Source organism: Coptis chinensis, chromosome 1, assembly GCF_015680905.1.
Source record: "Coptis chinensis isolate HL-2020 chromosome 1, ASM1568090v1, whole genome shotgun sequence".
NCBI classification, from domain to species: Eukaryota; Viridiplantae; Streptophyta; class Magnoliopsida; order Ranunculales; family Ranunculaceae; genus Coptis; species Coptis chinensis.
The window spans coordinates 45,479,476-45,500,989 of NC_141456.1; the positions used below are offsets into that span (position 1 = coordinate 45,479,476).

At 37.6% G+C, this 21,514-nt stretch overlaps 1 protein-coding gene and 2 long non-coding RNA genes across 4 annotated transcripts; 2 read left to right on the plus strand and 1 right to left on the minus strand.

The window, feature by feature from the left end:
- Window positions 1-907: 907 nt before the first annotated feature.
- On the minus strand, window positions 908-2,337 carry LOC147524248 (uncharacterized). 2 transcript variants are annotated; one of them, XR_015218943.1, is made up of 4 exons: window positions 2,249-2,337; window positions 2,015-2,094; window positions 1,222-1,850; window positions 908-992 (listed from the first exon to the last, which is right to left on the minus strand). It is a non-coding gene; the product is annotated as an uncharacterized LOC147524248 (long non-coding RNA). The 2 variants fall into 2 exon arrangements; XR_015218941.1 differs by having other exon boundaries at window positions 916-1,850.
- A 12,263-nt stretch (window positions 2,338-14,600) lies between these two features.
- Window positions 14,601-15,688, plus strand: LOC147524249 (uncharacterized). The gene is made up of 3 exons (XR_015218927.1): window positions 14,601-14,682; window positions 15,251-15,336; window positions 15,485-15,688. It is a non-coding gene; the product is annotated as an uncharacterized LOC147524249 (long non-coding RNA).
- A 1,173-nt stretch (window positions 15,689-16,861) lies between these two features.
- LOC147524250 (uncharacterized) lies at window positions 16,862-17,848 on the plus strand. Its single transcript, XM_086574055.1, has 2 exons — window positions 16,862-17,024; window positions 17,085-17,848. The coding sequence occupies exons 1-2, from the start codon at window positions 16,862-16,864 to the stop codon at window positions 17,846-17,848; spliced, it is 927 nt and encodes a 308-aa protein (XP_086430181.1).
- The last annotated feature ends 3,666 nt before the right edge of the window (window positions 17,849-21,514 follow it).

The following is a 21,514-nucleotide window of genomic DNA, read 5'->3' on the forward strand; positions in this document are numbered from 1 at the left end:
ATCAAGTGCGTACTCCTTTATATTACTACAAATCACAACCAAAAAGTCATACACATAAAGAACATGCGAATTCAGAAATTTGATGCACAAGGAAATAAACATTTTAGATTTGTCAGGGAACTCATCCTCTTTTTCTTTGACTATCTAGGCCTCGACACTCCATAAATCTTGAGTCTTGAGAATAAGATAAATTAAAATACGTAAGATGTGCAAAATGAAAGAAACATCCATACATGAATTCAGTGAATGCTAATTTCAAGTCTAATTCCATATTACCCAAGTACCTCAAAAACTTTACAGCCAAATGATTTTTTGCAAGAAAAAACCTATATGAGTGCATAATGCCATAGTCATACTATTTAGTGTTGAAACAGTGCCAAATATTCGCTGAAGTGAAAAGTCTATTACAACTAAGAACGTAAAAAAAAACATCCCAGCCAGCAAGGTGTTTAACCACTGACTAGTGTTTAACTAATGTAGTAACAACTAAACTTTTCTTATTTAAAGGACCCTGGTAGAACAACAACCAATGCACCCTAATAAATAGCATCTTAATACCTTACTGGCCACAACATACCATTGTGTGTAAGCCTGCATAGTACACAATGTTGGCACCTGAACAACATCCCATACGATAACACTTTAATAAACCACAAACAACTTTCACCCAAGTCTTGCACATTATTTAACTTTGAAGGAAAAAAGAAATAAAGGTGATCCACAAAATGCATAAACATTTGTTCGTTGAAAGCTAAAAAAGGTGCTAATGTTACCCCCATCAACAATTCTCTTTACTACATTAATTAGTGGTACCCAAAATTTTCTCTTAACTTTCAAGACCTAAAGTAACATCAATAACCATCACTATCTCACCATAATCAACAAAACAAATAATAAAAATTTTACACACCTTTTAGTAGAAGATTCCCAATGTTGAGTGAAAACTGTCCAAGGCACCGCCATCCTCCCTCCTCCTTTATCTGGGCATGGGACTAGCATTTCAAACCAATAATATTGATTATCAGCAACAAAGAAAAAAGCCCTAGTTTGAAAGATCTTTTTTATCTCAATAATATTGATATAAGCATGACATCCTCAATAAGCTAGATTACATTTTCATGACACCCATTTATCACAATTTATAATTTTCCTTTTTGAAGGTAGAAATCCGATTTCCTACCAAGCAAAAGTAGCCTAAAACCCCAAAATCAGCATGCATACCTATGTTACATTGACAAGCCATTTTAAAAGACTCGAGACCAAACACAATTCAGGAATGGAGATCACACAAATTCAATACCGAATTTCATAATCTGAAGACAGAAATATAATTAAAAAAATAAAAAACGAGCACAACTAGAAGCAGAAAATCTGCCCATTTTCAGAAAAGACCACCAAAGTACTGGAATTAATAAAAAAAAACATAAATATGAAAAGAAAAAACCGTACCTTTGCTGGGAACCACAATTACAATACTGAACAAAGAGAAGAATATACATAACCTTCACAGTAATTGAGTAAACGAAAAAAAAAAGAGAGGTTAGTTTACTGAAAAAATCGCCAAATTTAAACGGTAGTGAAACCCTATGTAATAAAAGGAAAACAAAAGGAGGATTACACAGTATTTACGCGACAATGAGAGTAGTTGAGAAACATAGTGTACTTGCGGTGGTAATAATACATCGATATTCTGAAAGATTGCAGTTCAAGGTTGCATTATTGCATGAACATATTGTTTCTAGACCACATCAAATAAAATGAAAACAACAAAAAGCAATAATTTCCACTCACCTCAGCTCAGAGAGTTTCAAATGGGCTTCAGCGTAGTCTACAAAGAAGGCATCCTCATCCTGAAAGTCAACAAAAATCTACTAGAAATCCACCTAGAGAATAAAAACACACAAAATATTGATCAGCATAGACCATTCAAAACAATGGAGCACACAATAGATGGAAAAGAAATAAGCAAAACTCAATCAAAGAAAAAATTATCTCAAAGCCGAAAAATTCTTACTTGAAATAAGAGTTATCAAAAATTAGGGGGTTGACAGTCCAGGGCCCTTCAAAACCAGAGCGCTCCTTGTGGCACCTTCCCTATTGGATACATAACATATATGTAAACAAAATTCAGGAAGTAACAAACTAATTGTTACAACACAGGAAACACAATTGCTTCAATCACAACAGTAGAACTAAACAAGCTAGAAAATAAGAAATGGAGATAAAAAAGAGTATATTATTGACGAACCAAGGTGTGGCCACCAAAGAGAGCAACAATATCTTGATCACTAAGACCCATTTGTTTAACGAAAACATCCCTCAGATGGTCTGAACCTGAAATGCTAACATATTTCATCAAGGAAACGAACAATTCATCAACTGTAGAAAAACAATATAATTAACAAAACCTAATATGGAAACCAAAAGAAGCCGGGTAACACAAAGTCCCTACAACCATTTAAAACAGGTTGATGCAAAGATGATTCAGAGGACAATGTAGAGAGTGTGGGACTTTGTTCGTCTCTAGATATAAACTTAGTTAACATACTGTTAATAGTAGAAAATGGCTTAGGGACGATCTATATTAGATTGTAATTTCCTCTGATTAGTTCCTAACCCCAAATCACTTTTTGAAAACAAAACATAACATATAAACAAAAAAATCGATCCTCTAAAATATTCAAATAAAATTCAAGAAAGGATTCCCAAATCAGTAAAATACTACTTAGTACAACCTGTGACATCTTTAGAATGGCCTCTCAACTCCTTGACGATTGAAGGTGGCTGGGAGATCTTTGAACCGTCAAGGTTCCGTCCCGGATGCACCATATGCAAGTAAATCCGAACTCATGCGCCCAAACTTCAAGACCGTCAATGAAAATAACACCATATTAGTTTGCATTGTTTGAAACAATAACTTGCCCGTCACATATGATCCAACCTTAAGAAAAATTGACAATGAAAGAATTAACAGTTTCCAAATCAATCAGAAAAGTACCTGAAGATTTACAGGTGTCAAAAATATAGTGCATTCCCACAAAGAAATATGCTGGTTCAACCTTCTGAAGTCGACGATCAGAATCACTTAAACTCGAGCTGAAACTTGTACGATGACTAGCTTAAAGAATGAGAGGACAGTAGCAGTGGCTGGAGTTCATAGTCTGTACATGTTCACACCTCAGACAAAAAAACATAATAAATTGATTCTAGACATAAATTTTTACAAACTTAAACAAACCCGTACGCGACCTGTACAATGAAGAGTCTTCACCTCCAATTACTTTTATAGAAAATAAATCCCTTGTGCAATCTTTATCATACACGAGTAGTCTGATGCACCCTTTCCCTCAAGTTCCAAGTGGGCATAAAAATCCAGAAACACTGTAATGCTCCTGCAACCGTCCTGCTTTTTAGAAAATAGAAATCAACCATCCATCATTATCTGATAATTCCTGGCCCTTACCGATAAGAATCATCTGTAACATCAGGGAGTAAATCTCCAATCAACCAATGCATTACTTAAGGAGAATGATTTAAATGGAACCCGAAATATCACCATTTCTGGCTCTTCGATGGATTCAACCAATCCAATCAGACAACATTGTGGCATAACACTTATTCGCTGCATTTTTTGAGCAAATCATAGAATAAAACACAAATCACATTGCCCCAGAACTTGTTACAGTATTACTACCATCCCTCATCCCTTGAAGGTATGCTTGCAATGTTCTTTACACACCATCTGCAACTGTTCTCAACCTCCCTTGACTAACATCTCCAGCCATAGTGCCAGTCGGCTCCACCACCGCTCGAGTTACCATAAGTTTACATTTCTCCCATTTTTCTAATCTTAACCAACAGGCCCGTCCTCCATGGCTTCCCTCCATCCCAAGAAAACTAACCCGAGGATTCTCACCAAATGAATATCTTAATCTCACCGAGACACAATAAGGTAACCAAGCAGCACCTCCGGCAGCATTTATGTGAGGTATGAGAGCAGGATCTAGAACAACAGTGAGTGCAAAATCGACCGAGTTTTGAGGTCTGTCATAATGAATATTGCTTTTTGAAGATGCATTATCAGAGTTTTCGTCCATAGTCATCCCAGAATGATTCTCAAGACACAATTCAATTCGAGGCTTTTGTAATGGAGCCGATTCCCCACTTTGAACCTGTGATATTCCTTTCTTCAAAGCTAACAACTTCAGGAACTCTCGAAGAACTAAAATCGGTAGAGTAAGTAGGGTGATGAAAGATGCCACTCTAGAAGCATCATATGACTCTGATGCAACATGATGGCTAAAGTAGTCACATATTTTAGATATCTCCGCATGAGCTAGTTCTTCTTGAGCACTAGGTTGGTTTTGTTACTGATGTTGATGATGGAAATGCTTCACACTTAACACTTGTAGCAGGAGCTGGACTCTGTGGACACTAACTGCAAAAACATATCCCCCTACAAAGAATTTTTTTGTTTCTCTGGTCTAAATTTAAAAGTGTGCCTTCATTATCATTAATAATAGAAGAAAGAATCTCCTTCAAAAGATCAGGCAATTGTGCAAAAAGCCATAGTACTCCAAGATACTTGAGAATTCCTCGTAACACTTTCTTGAGAGCAACAAGTGGAACCCATCCACCACCATACCCCCCGTCATCCCCAAGACCAATGAAAACATATCACCACTAAAATCACGAACTCCAACACACACCGGAATTACAGAATACGTGACATATGAAAATAAAAATTGAATTTTTCCACTGATGAATACAAGATATAAAAATGAAAATCATACCTTTGGTTATAACCGAAATTAATTGCAGTTGTGGATCACCTAGGCATAGCAGTGTAAAAAAAGGAGAAAAAGTAAAAATTAGATGATGAAAATAATCAAACCCTATAAGAAGACGAAGGAATGGAGTAGTACTAGATGGTGGCGGCAGCACCGCGGAGCCGGAAGTGTTGATTAGTTTGAGAGAGAGCGAGAGAGGCGATGAAAAATATAAAAGAGATGATACTGAAAAAATATAAGTGTTGTTAGTTGTAGAGGGGAGAAGAGATAAGAGCGGCGATCTTTTTATTTTTTCCCTCTCGCCCAAAATTCTAATTTGGTTTTAATTTTGGTCTTTAATTTTTTATTTTCTAATATTATCTTAACCTTTACGGTTTCCAGTCAAAACAAAACTTTTAAAATACGTTACAAATTAATTCTCAAATCAGGACAAATTACCGTAACACTTTATATACAATTTTAACGTCAAAAAAACATTAGAAACATAGTTACGCTTAAAAACGTTAGGAACCAAAAAAAGTGTGCGTTACAAATATCTTGTTTTGGTGTAGTGCACGTTGAGATTTACCAGACACAGAGCGCCCTATTGCAATGGGCTGTTGCACGGATTGACGGCCTCGAGAATCTTATAAATGGATTTCTCTCACAAAAGGATCCTCGCCGTTACTTGGGCCCATAACACAAATTACATTTTGCAAATTTATGTTCTTTGTCGTTTTCTATTTAGTTTTTAATATAGTGCAATTTTCCTATGGTTATATATGTCATTTGTTTTTTACTTAGTCATTTACATCGTATTCTAATTTTTGGTTTACCATTGTCTACAGGTGGTATCTTCCTTCACACGTCTTCTACAATGGCAGCTCCAAAGATTATTCCAAAACAATCTTTCCATGCTTTGCTGAATTCTCCTGCATATGTACATCTTTTCAGAGGCTTCATCACTCGAGTTGGTTGGAATTCCTTCATTCTACACCCTGAGCAGACATACTCTCCAGGTTTGGCAACTTATTTTTATGATCATATGGAGGATCTACCTGCTATACATGGTTTCGTGTTGAACGGATTTGCAATCTGTATTGGTAACACCCGACACCTTTTTTACGAGCCAGCAGTTACTATGGCTTTGGACCTTCCTTATATTCAGCCAAACACCCCCATTCAATACATGATACAAAACAACTTTAATGACTATTTTTGGGAAGATTTCGCCGCCTATTATGGTGATGGCCTCGCCCAAGTCATTGAACATGCAGAAACTGGCCGATGGCCAGACAACACTATTCCACTAGCCAGTATGACCATGAATGTTGGGACTGCCATGCTGTTTATTCTTCTGAATATCATGGGGGATTGGCATTTTTCCATTGTCTCAAAATCAGCTTGTATGACTTTCCATGCTCTGGCCTAGCAACATACCCACCTTCGACATCACAGACCTAGTAATTGAGAACCTTAAAAGAGCTCGGTCTTTTCTGCAGCATTATATCACTTTGCCAGTTACAGCATGCAGGATAATGAGGATGTACTTCCCACAGTTTCCGGCCACTTTTCATGACTTGGTAAAGGTAGACTCTATTTGTCCAACAAACAAGATAATTCGTTCTTTGCAATTTCGGGTATGGTGGCGCCCTTCAAGGTATCGAAAGAAAGTTTGTTGTTTCTCTAATGACGATAACATGATAGCTAATCTGGACACTTCTAGAAAGAGGAAGTGGAGCGAAGTCTGGAAGACTATGATAGTTTGGTGTGACGCAAATGAGTGGCATTTCTATAAAGATGAAGCAAGAATGGACCTACCCCCAGTTCGTAATTGGGGCAATGTAAGTTGATGTACATATTTGTTTTACGTTTTGATGTAAAAAATAAATAACCTAATAGTGTGCTTTCACTTTTATTTTGTATAATATATAGTGTGTTACCATAATTTTCTGTGGAAGATGTCACTATATTTTTGCTCAAAGTCTCTCAGGTATATTCTTTCTTCCTCTTGAGACTTTGAGGACACAGCGTCCGACTGTTTGGGGGTGGTGAGAACCTTTCGCAAAAATTAAGCATTCATAGTTGTATATTGTTTTATTTTATGTCTAAATAAGTGTATTTAGTGACAAAGTCTCATTTCCTTTTCTGTGATGAAAAATATTTAGAAATCTCACTCTAGCATTAGAATTAGGAGTTATTCTTAGAAACTTAAGTTAATACATATGCAATAGTTTTTACATTTTTTCATGAACATTCATGCACTAACTATCATTAAATATACATAGCAGTAAGTTTCTGGGACGCATGGTTAGACAACTTAATTTCCATATCCTATGAGAATCTAACTAAATAGCCTCAAAATGTGTGATATGTGACTAATGACTCAGAGGAGTAGTTTTTCCGAATAGAAAAGTTCACACGTCTACTCACTTGATCACTACCTGACAAGCGTCTTTTTGTGTATGTAGATGGTGTATTGTCGTTGAACAAAATAGAAGCGTATCAAAACCTAATTATCCCTTAATAAGTAAAGGATGAGTAGGGTATCGTTCCACTTTTAAGTGTATGCTATGTGAAGGATAGGACTGGAAAGGGGGTTTAAGGGATTAAAAACTATGACTGTAGAGATTTTAGATTCTAATGCTAAACTAAACTAAATTAACTAAACTATTGAGAATTTATAAGAGAGAGAATTCAAGAGATTAGAATCCACCAATACTTTTGATCTATGACCTTCTACTTCATGGTTGTTCTTACAAATAGACTACAATTAGGCAATCGAGAGAGTGCCGATGCCCTCTTGGACAAAACATCGTTAACAAATAACTGTACTTAAAGTTGTTCCTATGTTTATGCTATTAATATCTTCTTTCCTTTTATGTAAGCTCGGGCAGCCATTCAATGTATTACCAAGAGCAACATCAAGGAGTACTTCCTAATAGGGCGGCCATTCAATGAATCACCACTTAAGGCAAACACAAAGAATACTTCCCTAACTCTAAAGAACTATACTACTAGAAGAAAAGTAAAGAACACTAGCATGATATTAATATTTCAAAACATAAACCCTATTTTATACTTCCATCCCCTAGTGTGGGCAATGGAACTAATAACTAAAAACATAAAGAACTAACCTGATTGAAGAACACCATGAACCAGAAGAATCATTAAACCTTAAGCACTGGCTTCATCTCCTCCCTTGAAGGAGAAGATTAGGCTTCTATAAAGAAGGAAGAACACGAAGAACGAGAAGAAGAAGAGTCGAAGAACATAAGACTAGAAAGACTAATTTATTAAGACTCAGCTAGTTAAAACCGATCTTTTATTATTAATCTCTCTCTGCCTCAAGTTCTGGAGACAAGAGTATAAGTGAATTGGCCAATTATATGAGGCACTTAGGTCCTCTATTTATAGAGGTTACAATGAGCTCTAGAGGCATTCCAACCTGTCATTTGTTTCCTAATACAAATAGACTTCTTTTGGAGTCCAACTTCGTCTCCAAAACAGAGAAGGAATTTGCTACAGTGTCGATACATGCGTCTGGACGCACTATTCATGCATCTCAGACACAAGCAATGTGTTTGGATGTTCGATCCATGCGTCCCAGACGCGTTAGCTGATTTTGTCTCTTCTGCTCTATCCTTCTATCCTCTTTTGCGGGCTTTAGTCCAAGAAATGAATCCTTTGGCTTTGGGCTTCCAAATAGGCTTTAAAATAGGTCCAAGTCGCATCTTTAATAGCTCCAATTCCTTTGCCTTCTCCATGATTGTCCACGGGCTTCCTATGTGATCCTTAATGCTCCGTATTGCTCCATTTTACCCCCTTTTCTCAAATATTCCACAAAACTCTCTCTTTCACCTGTAGAATCATAAAACATAACTTACAAACACTATTAGTCCACTAAGATGGCTAAACAAGAGGCATAATCGAGGGTTAAATAGCACTTTTTGAGAACTTATCACAACTTCTAACTAGCATTTTGCTAGTCTCTTAGCAAATAAGATAAAAAAATAGATAAGTAATCAAAATCACATCGTAATAACAAAAATAAAATACTAACTCATTTTTACAGGCATCGCGATTGCATTTACCATATACAACAAGGCTTTAAACCTTTAAGTTCCCCAAAAAGGACGAGTTATAGTCTCGTGAGGGTTTTCAGGTGATATACCTACAAAATCAATCAATAGCATGTTCAAGAATGATAGTATTTTTCAGAAGAGAAATTCCTAACCCACTTAGTGCTTACTCCAACAGACGGTCTCCAGTGCTGACTACATTATTGCAAAGACTCATAGATTATGATGGGAGATAGTAAAAATTGACAAAATTCTCAATCAAGGCTTATGTGTGTACTCAGTCAATCTCCTATACTCTCCTATCCAAGAAACGGAATCCCTAGTTTACCTTTAGATAGATAATCTCGATTTTCAATCGTCTCCGATCATACTCTCAGAAAAGAATCTCTCAGAAGATGGTCTTCTATTTTACCTCATGTATGTGGGGAAAAAAATAATGAATACGAACATCCCACATACTACCTTGAAAAAGATCTAGATGACAATAGTCTCATGGAAAGAATGTCAATCACATATAAAGTGTCGGGTCCTTCACTTTAGTATCCTCTCACCTATTCTAGACTTTGTACCATACTGTAGTAATAAGTCATGGGTTGTAACTTGGCTTGGGTATTGGTTTATGAAGGAAAGGTAAAAAGGATTCTAAGGTTGTTTTTGAAAACACTAAAGGTTTTGCTTCATTCTTTAGAAGATTTCTTCAAATTTTATATTGCAGAGAAAGTTCTTCCTTTGTCTTAGCTTTTCCATCCATTCTGTTCAACTTTTTTTTTTTTTTTTTTTTTTTTTTTTTTAAGACTCAATGATATATCCTTGATTAGTACTAGATATGCTTGTTTTCCACTAGCTTCTTTCACTTAGAACAGAATGATGGTCTTCATTGTATCTCTCTGGTATTTCCTTGTAATCTTCCTTTTGTGCTATTTCTTTCTCTTTGTGCCCCTCGTATTCTTAAAAACATATGGGTATGGCTGATAAAGATTTTGGCTATACTCCTTGTCTGGAGTTGGGTAAAGGGTAAAGGGTTTTATGAAAGAAAATGGCTTATTGTAAGGCTTAAAAGGGTTTAACATGATGGTCCTACTAGGTGGGACAAAGGCTGAATGGGTTCACTACTTGACTTATCAGTATGATACTCTGTTTCGAATAGACTACAAGACTTAATGGCTATCTCCCCAGTTGACATCACTTCGTGATTAACCAAATGAACAAATAATGAGACTTTATTACAACGACATAAAGAACTAAAAGATGTTGAGTCACTAAGACTCGGATTTTTCATAAGAACTCTCCAAAGAATGGGTATAAAGCTCAAGTTTCACGAGCTAAGTCTAAAAATTCTATTTCCAGTTTACTAGGGGTTTAAATCTCTCTTCTAGCAAAAGTACACAAAACTGACCAAGTATTATGGTGGTGCCTTGATAAAGAATTCTATCAACAAGAACTATGTCCGAGCATAATAAATAGTCTAAGCGATAATGAAATCAATAATATCAACTATCTATCAAACTCAACACTAAGCAGTATAGAATATATATCCCAGACTCATCATTAAAATTCATTTTTCTCATGCTATTGATATAGAAACAAAAATATTTTTGTTTTTGAAAACTAATTTTCGAAATTCATTTCTCAAGTACACCCTCCCCCTACTTATGCATGCATTGACCTCAATGTATAAAGAAGTAAATGAAATGGATGAGAAAAAGGTAGGATATTACCATTAATGCCGAATATCAAGAATTAGTTCAAGAAACAAATTTTTTTTAGGTCTTTTTACGTCAGATCCCCAAGACTTAATGTGAGTCTTTTAAAGTTAGATTCTCAAGACTTTTGAGTCCTTTATAGTCAGATCCTCAAGACTGGTATTCCCACCTCAAAACTGATCTCTCAACAACATGCTTACTTCCTGTAGACATTTTATACTCGGTCTACTAGAGTTATGAGACTTTGACTCCGGCGCTTGCAACTCCTCTAAGTAAAGGATAAAGTTATGAAAATCTGAGGGCCCGGCTATCGGTTGCACTTATACTAATGAGATCCTAAGGAGTCAAGCTTACGACGCTTCGCTTCCTCATGCAAAAAACTTAAACTAGACAGAGTAACAGGTTCAGCAAGACATAGAATGTAATCTTTAAGGTGTGTAGGTAACTTACCCCAATTTTCCGCTTCAGTAATGGTCTGATAAATCGGATCCTTGAGAAAAACGGCCTCCACGTCCCCAGTAGGTAACTCCATAAAAGACTTCAGTCGATGAGCATTGATTTTGAAACGAGTCCTTCTCTTTATGTCTTCTACTTCAATAGCTCCAAAAGGTATGACATGTCTTACTATAAACGGTCCCGTTCATCTAGATCTCAACTTTCCAGGGAAAATTTCTAGACGAAAGTTGTAGACTAGAACCTTCTGTCTAGGTTCGAATTCTCTTTTCAGAATTCTTCTGTCATGTAATGCTTTAGTCTTATCCTTGTAAATCCTTGACTTATCATAAGCATCACTTCTCAATTCCTCTAATTCACTGATCTGAAGCTTCCTCCTTTCTCCCGCTTGATCTAGGCTGAAATTCATCTCTTTCACTGCCCAGTAGGCTTTATGTTCTAACTCAACAGGTAGATAACACGCCTTTCCATATACCAAGCGATAGGGCGACATCCCTATGGGTGTTTTGAATGTTGTTATGTATGCACATAGTGCATCTTGGAGTCTAAGAGACCAGTCTTTCCTAGAAGGATTAACTGTCTTCTCCAGAATACTTTTGATTTTCCTATTCGAAACTTCTGCTTGACCATTAGTCTGAGGATGATATGGTAAAGCTAGCTTGTGAATTACTCCATACTTTGCCATAAGATTCCCAAATACACGGTTATAGAAGTGAGAACCGTTATCACTGATGATGGCTCTCGGTGTTCCAAATCTTGGTAGAATGTTCTTTTTCAAAAAGTCCACGACGACTTTATGATTGGCGGTCTTTGTAGGAACTGCTTTAATCCATTTTGAAACATAATCCATAGCCAGTAGAATGTAGGTGTGATAAAAAAAAAAGCGGAAATGGTCCCATGAAATCTATACCCCATATATCAAAGATTTCTGAGATAAGGATCGGTTGTTGAGGCCACTCGAACCTTTTCGAGGTCTTACCCAAAAATTGGCATCTCGGACATGCTTTGCAATAAACATTTGCATCATTAAAAAGAGTAGGCCAATAGAATCCAGCTTGTAATACCTTGTCTGCAGTACGTTGTGGGCCAAAGTGTTCTCCGCAAGGCTGATCATGACAGAATGATAAAATGGATTCCTGTCCAATTCTGGGATGCATCTTCGAATAATCTGATCCGAACACTTCTTGAATAAGTATGGATCATCCCAAAAATAATATCTGGCCTTTAAGTAGAATAAATCTTTTTCCTGCTTGCTCCAATGCGATGGTACCTTGTCAGTCACAAGATAATTTGCGATGTGGCCATACCATGGTACTTCTGATATACTGAACAATTGTTCATCAGGAAAAGTCTCACAGATTTGTAAGCTGTCTTCCACATTCTCCACTAGCAATCTAGAAAGGTGATCAGCAACGACATTCTTTGTTCCTTTCTTATCACGTATCTCCAAATCAAATTCTTGTAAAAGTAGTATCCATCGGATCAACCTAGGCTTGGCATCCTGCTTAGCTAGTAAATAACACAAGGTAGCATGGTCAGTATAGACAATCACCTTTGAACCTATCAGATATTGTCAGAATTTGTCAAGAGAATAGACGACGACTAAGAGTTCCTTCTCAGTGGTAGAATAATTAATCTGAGCTCCACTTAGAGTCTTGCTAGCATAATAGATTGCGTACGTCACTTTCTTGTCTCTTTGTCCTAGAACAGCTCCTATAGCATAATCAGATGCATCACACATGATCTCAAATGGCTGGGTCCAGTCGGGAGCACGAATGATTGGTGCTGAAGTAAGTGCTTCCTTTAACTTCATAAAAGCTTCGATACATGAGGTATCAAAATCAAAGACAATATCTTTCCCTAACAGATGTGACAACAGTCTTGCAATTCTGCTGAAGTCCTTGATAAATCGATGGTAGAATCCTGCGTGGCCTAAGAAGGCACGAATATCTTTGACAGTTCTCGGTTTGGGTAGATCCTTTATAATATCAATCTTCGCTCGATCTACTAGAATTCCTTCCTTTGAAACTTGGTGACCCAGCATTATCCCTTCCTTTACCATGAAGTGACACTTCTCCCAGTTCAAAACTAAGTTGGTATCGCAACAACGTTTAAGGACTAAGGAGAGATGGTGTAGGCAATCCTCAAAAGATGATCCAAAAACTGAAAAATCATCCATAAAAACTTCCATGTATTTCTCCACCATGTCGTCAAAAATACTCATCATGCATCACTGAAAAGTGGCCGGTGCATTGCATAGACCAAAAGGCATACAATGGTAGCGAATGTTCCGAACGGACATGTGAATGTGGTCTTCTCTTGGTCCTCAAGGTGAATATGGATTTGAAAATATCCTGAGTAACGATCAAGAAAGCAGTAGTAAGCTTGTCCAACTAATCTTTCTAACATCTGATCGATGAATGGCAATGGAAAATGGTCTTTCCTTGATGCACTATTCAGCTTCCTGTAATCGATGTAAACTCTCCATCCAGTCTGAATCCTGGTTGGAATCAACTCATTGTTCTCGTTCTTGATCACTGTGGTTCCGGGCTTCTTCGGCACAACTTGAACTGGACTAACCCATTGACTATCAGAAATAGGGTAGATAATGCCGGCGTCAATGAGTTTGATGACCTTTTCTCGAACTACTTCCTTCATCTTTGGATTAAGCCTCCTCTGTGGTTGCTTAGAAGTCTTGGAATCCTCTTCCAAATGAATCCTATGTTGAACTATCATAGGGCTGATCCCCTTGATATCGTCAATTGTCCAACCTATAGCTGACTTGTGTTCCTTTAAAAGTGCTACTAACCTGGATTCCTGCTCCTCAGTCAAATCTGATGCAATGACTACTTGGTAGGTTCCCAAATCTCCCAAGAAAACATACTTGAGTGTAGATGGCAAAGGCTTCAATTCTAGCTTAGGCGGCTCCTTTTTAAGCTCTTTAGATGGTCCGTCAAGCATAGGCGATTCAAACTTTTCTCTAAACTTGCTGTCATCCATGATAGGTGATGAATCCAAAATCGCATTGATTGCCTCGACACTAAGTTCCTCACAGTCTGAGTCTATCAGAGCTTTCAACAACTCGTCAGCAGGATATGAATGAGTCAGATAATCTTGTGTTAACGCTTCAATCATGCATACCTCGTTCACATCACACATCTCCTGTGGTTGTTGTAACATATGGAAAACATTGGTCTCGACTCTTATATTACGTATTTCATTAACTATAAGTCTCTTTATCTTTCTATGATTTCCTCCCTGTTTATAATTCTTTTGATCAATTTTCAGAAGAAAATGTTAATAGGAAAAACGGAACCTATGTGAGGGACAAGAGATTGGGGGAGTTGATAGTGTATTTTAATTTGTTAGAATTTTTCAATGGCACACTTTAGTTTGCTAAATAGTTCAGTACTTGAACAATGTGCATAGTGGAAAGGATTTTTTTTTTTCAAATGTAGAGAATACACATCATTGTTAGTAGGCAAAGCTGTTTATTACTTGTTATCCAATTTTTCATTGGCAAAGATGAATTTCTCATGTATTTTGACAGTCTGATTGGTTTCACAATGCGGGGTGGATGAAGATGTAACGAAAACGGTTGTAGAGTATCTTCACCGGGAATATCCAAATGCTCCTCTCTTTGCTGTTAGTACAAGCATTGGTGCTAATGTTCTGGTATGTAAGTACCCTGGACTACTGAGGCATGTTTCTATTACCAGTTAAACAGTGTGACAAATTGTTTTCAGGAATAGTGTCAACTAATAAAGGTTGCATCACACCTTGTATGACCTTACTATAATATGGAAGTCATTCTCAGAAAAGAAATCAGTCCCATCAGCTGAAGTATGGATACCCAATAGGCCAATATACATTGTAGCATTAATAAATTATTGGAATACCCTGTATTACTTTTGAATACTTCAGTAGAAAGGTACATATATCTAAAATTGTATGTGCTATTACCAAAATTCAATCAAATATCTTGGTGTATTATTAAGGAAACAATACTGTTTTCATTTTGTATTTCAAATCCTGATTACTTATAGGTGAAATATCTTGGAGAAGATGGAGACAATTACTCATATTGGGGCTCTTTGCTATTTGCTCACCTTGGGATCTATTGGTTAGTGTTTTGACTTCATACCTACTTGACATCGAACAATAATTTTAAGGTTTCTTCTGTCTCAGCATGTATTGAGACACCCCGGAGCAGATTTCATCAGCCTTTTCTTGTACTCTGCAGATCTGTGACAGGTTCATAAACTGCAGGCTTGTTCAGAAGGTCTATGACAGAGCTCTCACAATTGGCCTTCAAATTTATGCACAAGCGTACGTCCATGCTAAGTATTTTATGTTTTTGATGAACGCTTATCGTGTTATGTTTGTATAGTCTGCAGATAGGGATACAATAAATTGTATCAGATTTTCTAGGACATAACAAGATGATTTGCTTAATGATATAAGTATTCGATTTCAGGTGCACAACGAATGTTCATATCTACACCAAAGCGACATGGAAGGCTAGAGCGTGGTTGGCAAACCTTTCATATTGGCAGACATGCTCTCTTTTAGGGGCAGACGTGCCCTTAAAAGAAAACAAATTGTCTTTTGTAGCATGTGTTTTGTTTGTAAATATGGATAAATAATTCAATATAGTCAGGATTTATGTGTTTTCTTTCAATTTATCTCTTTTGGTAAGGTTATCTGTGTTAGTGTTGGGTTTTTTTTTAACATTTGTCCGAGTAACACAGGTGTCATAGTTTGGCATTGAGTGCAATTTGGAACGTTTCTAAAACCCACCTAGGCACTCAGCAGCATTTTTTTTTTTAGTTTGAATGCTCCATCTGGAACACATAAAAAGTGTTCCAAAATTTTCATTTGGAACGCTTAAAGAGTGTTCCACCCTTTAAATTTGAAACAGCTGTGGTATGTCCCGGGAGAGCTTTTTGTAACAAGTGTAGTCCGTTCCAAGACTTTAAACAGGAACGCACCAAATGTGTTCAATGACTTCAATCATTTTAGGAACGCAGTAAACAGGAACGCATAGCATCTCCAGGGCTTGATGGTTTCGGTGGGTGCTTCTACCATCATTGTTGGGACATTGTGGAATATGACCTAGTCAGAGCTATACAATACTTCTTCATTAAAGCGAGACTGGCCATGGATTTTAATGCCAATTTCATAGTGTTTAGGGTTTAATGCCGAAAGAAAAAAATGCAAATCAGGTGAATAAATTCAGACCTATCTGTCTCTCTAATTTCATTTATAAAGTAATCACTAAGATTCTTGCCACAATATTATCTCCGTTTGCATAAAGGATCATCAGCAAAGAGCAGTATGGGTTCATCCAGAACAGGAACTCGAGCAGGCCATTGGATTAGCTTCTAAATTAATTAATGAGCTTCAAACACCTAGATACGGTGGTACCTTGGCCATAAAGATAGATATCTCGCAAGTTTTCGACACTATGGATCGGAACTTTCTTTGGGCGGTACTACAACAGGTGGGATTCGTAGACACATGGATTCAATGGGTGAAGGGAGCATTTGCAAGCAATTCGTTATCTATTTTGCTCAATGGGGGTCCACAAGGTCACTTTACAGCAGAAAGAGGTCTTAAACAGGGAGACCCTCTCTCTCCCATGCTTTTTGCCCTGGCGGAGGATTGTTTAAGCAGGAGCATCAGCAAACTGATTCAGGATAAAAAGCTCTCACATATGGTGGTAAATGCAAAGTACTGGCTACTGCAGAAGCCCATATGCGACTCTTTTTAGGAGGAAAGAAAAGATATTCTTAAATTCCAAGCTAGACTCAGTGAATACATTCACGAGGATAGATGGTTCTTCTCCAACGAAATGACGCAAGAACTTCATCAGCTGGACATAAATTTCTCTAAGTTACCTCAGCCAGATAGCTCTAAAGAGGACTCAAGAGTTTGGATAGCTTCTACAAATGGGCAATTTACAGTGGCAGCGGCACATGAAGATATCAGAAAAAAATCTCCGAAGCCAGCATGGAGTAAGTTCATTTGGAGCGCTAAAATTCTTCGGAGAACATAGGGCATTGCTTGGAAACTAGCGCATGGTGCTGCTAGAACGGATGATCAGCTGCAGAAAAGGAAGTTTCACCTCGCATCTCGATGTTGTATTTGCCGAAAGCAAAAGGAAACTCTGGATCACGTCATGTTCCACTACGCCTTTGCCAAGAAGATTTGGAAGTTTGCACAGCAAATCTTTCAAACTCAACGGGAACTGGAGTCATTTTTTGATGTGAGGCAGCAGAGCAAGCACTACAATTCACTCATCATGGACATGTGGAAAGCTTGCTCACTGACGGTCATGGTAAGTCTACGGAAAACCAGGAACAAAGTAATCTATGAGAACAAAGCTCCAAGCTACCCACAAGTTTGTTTCTTGGTCAGGAGAGCGATTATAAGAGCGCACCATAAGTCCTCGGGGAATATGGAGAACTCGATGCATGATCTCAAGATTCTTAAACACTTCAACCTACAGCACAAAATTCGTAGGTCCCCAAAAATCTTTGAATGCTTTTGGCTACTACCTCCTCCGGGTATACTCAAGATAAACACTTACGGATGTTCGAAAGGAAATCCGGGAAGGTCAGGATGGGGATATGTATTCAGAAATTACAAAGGAGAATTTCTGGGAGCTGCTGCTGGCGAAATAGGTATCTCCACAAACTACATGGCAGAAACAATGGCAATTGTACAGGCCATTAAGCAAGCAATTGAATTTGGGTGGAATGCGATTCTTCTTCAGTTGTTCATGCTTTCCAGAACAACACAACGCATTGGAGAGTTAAAGAAATATGGCAATCTCTGAAGGAAAAGGCGGCATGGATAAATGTCACTCTAACATGGAGAGAGACTAATTTGGGAGTTGACAGCTGTGCCAGACAGGGGGCTGCTTTAACACAGGGAGACAGTATATGGTGGATTTCTTGACCCTCTTTCATGATTCATCTGGAGAACCACCATACTACCTATTTTCGATTTGTTAACTAGATAATCATATTCTAGTGCAGCCATGTATTTATATTTCTTTCTCTATTCTATTCCTTTTGGTACCATGTAACTCTTATTCTTTTATAATTAATCAATTACCTTTATCCAAAAAAAAAAAACTTGTAGCATCTGTTCCAAATCTGTTCAGGAACATATGACATCCGTTCCAGATCAGAAAAATGGTGTAGTACAAGTTGAGGGATTTACTGCGCAATACATGGAATGTCCTGACCCCGGGCGAATAGCTCGGTGATATAGACGACCTTTAGTAAGCAAAATTGATCTCAAACTGCCCCTAGATTGCGTTGTTATAGGGGTTAGTTTGTGTAAAATCCGTTGCCCATTTTGTTTTTGAAAAAAAAACACATAACTATTGATATATCGAGAATATATCATTAACAGAACAAAGAAAACAACTATTTTTGAAAAAGAAATGTAAAATAAAGAAAAGAACATTTGTATACTCGCTCCACAGGTTCACACTTACTCAAACGACGAGTAAAAAGTGCTTTACAAAGAATATGCGATATATAGTTGAACTAAAGTTCCAGCACTTACAACCACACACTCCAAATGGAGGGTCCGGTTATCTTATTGATGTATTCATTTTAAAGCAAAAGATGGAATGGAATGGGAAAGGAATACATCGGAAAAGAGGATTTAATCCACGTAGATGGGATGATTAAGAAAGAGTTTTTAGCGCTCCAACTTCATTCACGTCACTTGTTGCTTTTGGGAGATTCGATTTTTGACTCTTTTGATTGTCTTGGAGTTTAGTTTTGGATGGGTCTTTCTTTTCTTCTCTTTCTTTTATTTTCTTTTTAAAGCAAATAACTATTCTGTTTTTGTACAAGGTATTCTCTTCTCTTTTCTGGTATCCATCCAGTTCTGAACTCATCAGCTGGGTAAGCTTTTTATTGTGTGTTGTAACGGGTTAGGAATTTTTGGTGAAGAATAAAAAGGCTTTTAGAAAAGAGTGAAGGCTCAAGAGGGGTAACTAGAGAAAACTATCTTTTTGGGTTTTTAACCTTTATTTGGCTATATCGATATAAAAAAGGGCCTAAATTCTCTCATAGGATATGGCATGGTGATCAAGCAAGTGAACGTGTGGTCTTTCTATCCAGACATCCTTTGTGTCATCACTCAATAATAATTCATATTAGGCTTTTGGCTAGATTCTCACAGGATATGGAACTTAATTGTTCTAACCTTGGCTTCGGAAACTCACTGCTATATACAAACAAATGCTGATGCATGCCATTCATGAAAAGATGTAGAAACTATTGTATGTATATTAGTCTAAGTACGAAAAACGAATCCTTACTCTATTGCTATAATGAGAGTTTTAAACTTTTTATCCATCATAGAGAAGGAAACAAGACTTTTTAATACTAAACAGAAAAATATTTTTGGTCTTTTTCGAAAAAAAAATTTAGAAAAGAAGAAATATACTAGTATATATACTATAGAAAATGCATAGTTTTTGCAAAATATTATTATACCACCCCCAAATAGAACTATGCTTTATCCTAAAAGTATGAAGAGATAAGAAAAGAGATTACCATAAAAACATGAGTAAAAATGGCGATACCTATGTAGTATGTTCTTCATGATGAAAATACCCTACCCCCAAATAAGTTTAGGGCGTGGGTTGTTTGATATAGAACGAGAAATACATGGTTTATTATACTAGGAATATTTATTCTACTTCAAAATCTTTTTGGGTTTTTTCGTATTTTTGAAAACATATAAGAAATGCATGAAAGAAAAATGGGAAATTTTAGCGTGATGTATTTGTTTTACCTTCTACTCATATACCAAATTCCACACGAAAAGCAAAATAAAACAAGCTGATAATATTAAGCATATAATTAAACTTATACTATGTCATACACGTAAGAAAGAAAAATAAATATATCCAACTATACGGACACTAGGGAAATGCCTAGTCAGAATCCGTGCGTGACTCGTCTCGACGTCGAGAATATCCTTCTCCTTGATGACGTCGAGTCCTAGCATGTCTATCACTACGGGGAGCGCGTCTCTGATGCTCTGCACTATTCTAGTGACATTGTGCTGAAAATGTCGCTACTACTGCTAGAAAGACCGCTACTTCTCTCTGATGGTTTGCTATTCGGCTTTAATGTTCCCTTGAGTTTCCCTGAGCTGGTGGGATACGGATGTAGAATCCTCTGGCCTCCATGGAGGAAGTGAATTCCGACCATGGGCTGAGTGAACTGTGGAGTGGCATCCTCAGCGAAGTAATCTACCTTCTCGATCGGGCATGCTTGCTTAGCGGCTCTGGCTTCAGGTGGAAGCCATAACTTCTGGACGTAGTGGGCATAGATAGGACCTGTGGTAGCATCCTTGACTTCCACTAGGGTGTCTGTGGCTTGGAACGCTCAGTGATGCATGATCCTAGTGACCAGCACTGGTAAAGGGGAGGTTGATTTCTTCGATTTGCAGAGTTGCTCAAAGATAAAGGAGACGATGCAGAAGCTATTTTTCTATTCTTAAAGAATCCATAAAATACGAAGCATCACCTTACCTATATCCGAAGGCTTGGTTGAGCCTAGTAGGTTGTAGGCTGTTCACTGAGATACTGCCAACTGGTTCCTTCGTAGTGAACTCTGAAACGCACATTAAGACTTGGGGTTTTTCACCCCCTCAAGAAGTGTCTCTACCATCATCACGTTGATGGTCTTAACGTTTGGGGACTATTCCGTCTGAACATAAGCCTTCAGAGGAATCCCCAGAACTCCACTCACCACATCCTTGGTGAGCTCCAGCGAGCGACCATCCTTGACAATCGTGATGCGAACATCCTCCCCTCTAAGCATGCAGTTATAAAATGAAAGAGTAAGAAAGGGAGAATACGCCGCACCTTCCAACAAAACCAAGGGTTCCCATCCTCTTCTTTTAATCTCAACCTTGAAGTGCACTTCAAATAGATCGGAATTAAAGAGGTTTTGAAAATTTTGCTCCAACACGATTTTAAGAATTCAAGCCATTTAGAGTAGGGATTGATAAGATTGGGGTTTTGAGTTGGAATGAAGTTTGAAAATGGAGCAGGCTGTAAAAATTTGGAGTGGTGGTGTTTTGATGTGAGTTCGCGGTCGCGAGCTAAGAAGGGGCGGTTGCGAGTTGGTGTGGGCGGCTAGGGTTGGAGATTTTGTAAGGAAGAAGGGAAGTTGGGCAGTCGCATGGGTTAAATAGTTTGATGGCACGTGCCTCTTGAAGGAAATTGAAATTTTTGCCCAAGCCCAAATGAAATCAGGAAATTCCGATCTTGTCCTCAGTGCCTTGCCAACTTCAAGAGCTGATCTGCGCTTCGTTACTCATCTGATCTCGACCCGTGAGGTACCAAAACGATCAGCATTGAAAATGCAACATAATGGTATATGGTATACCCATATCCAATGGTGGACGAGAAATAGATGATGGAAAGAACTGTAAAAAAACTGTAGGAAAAATATATACAGAT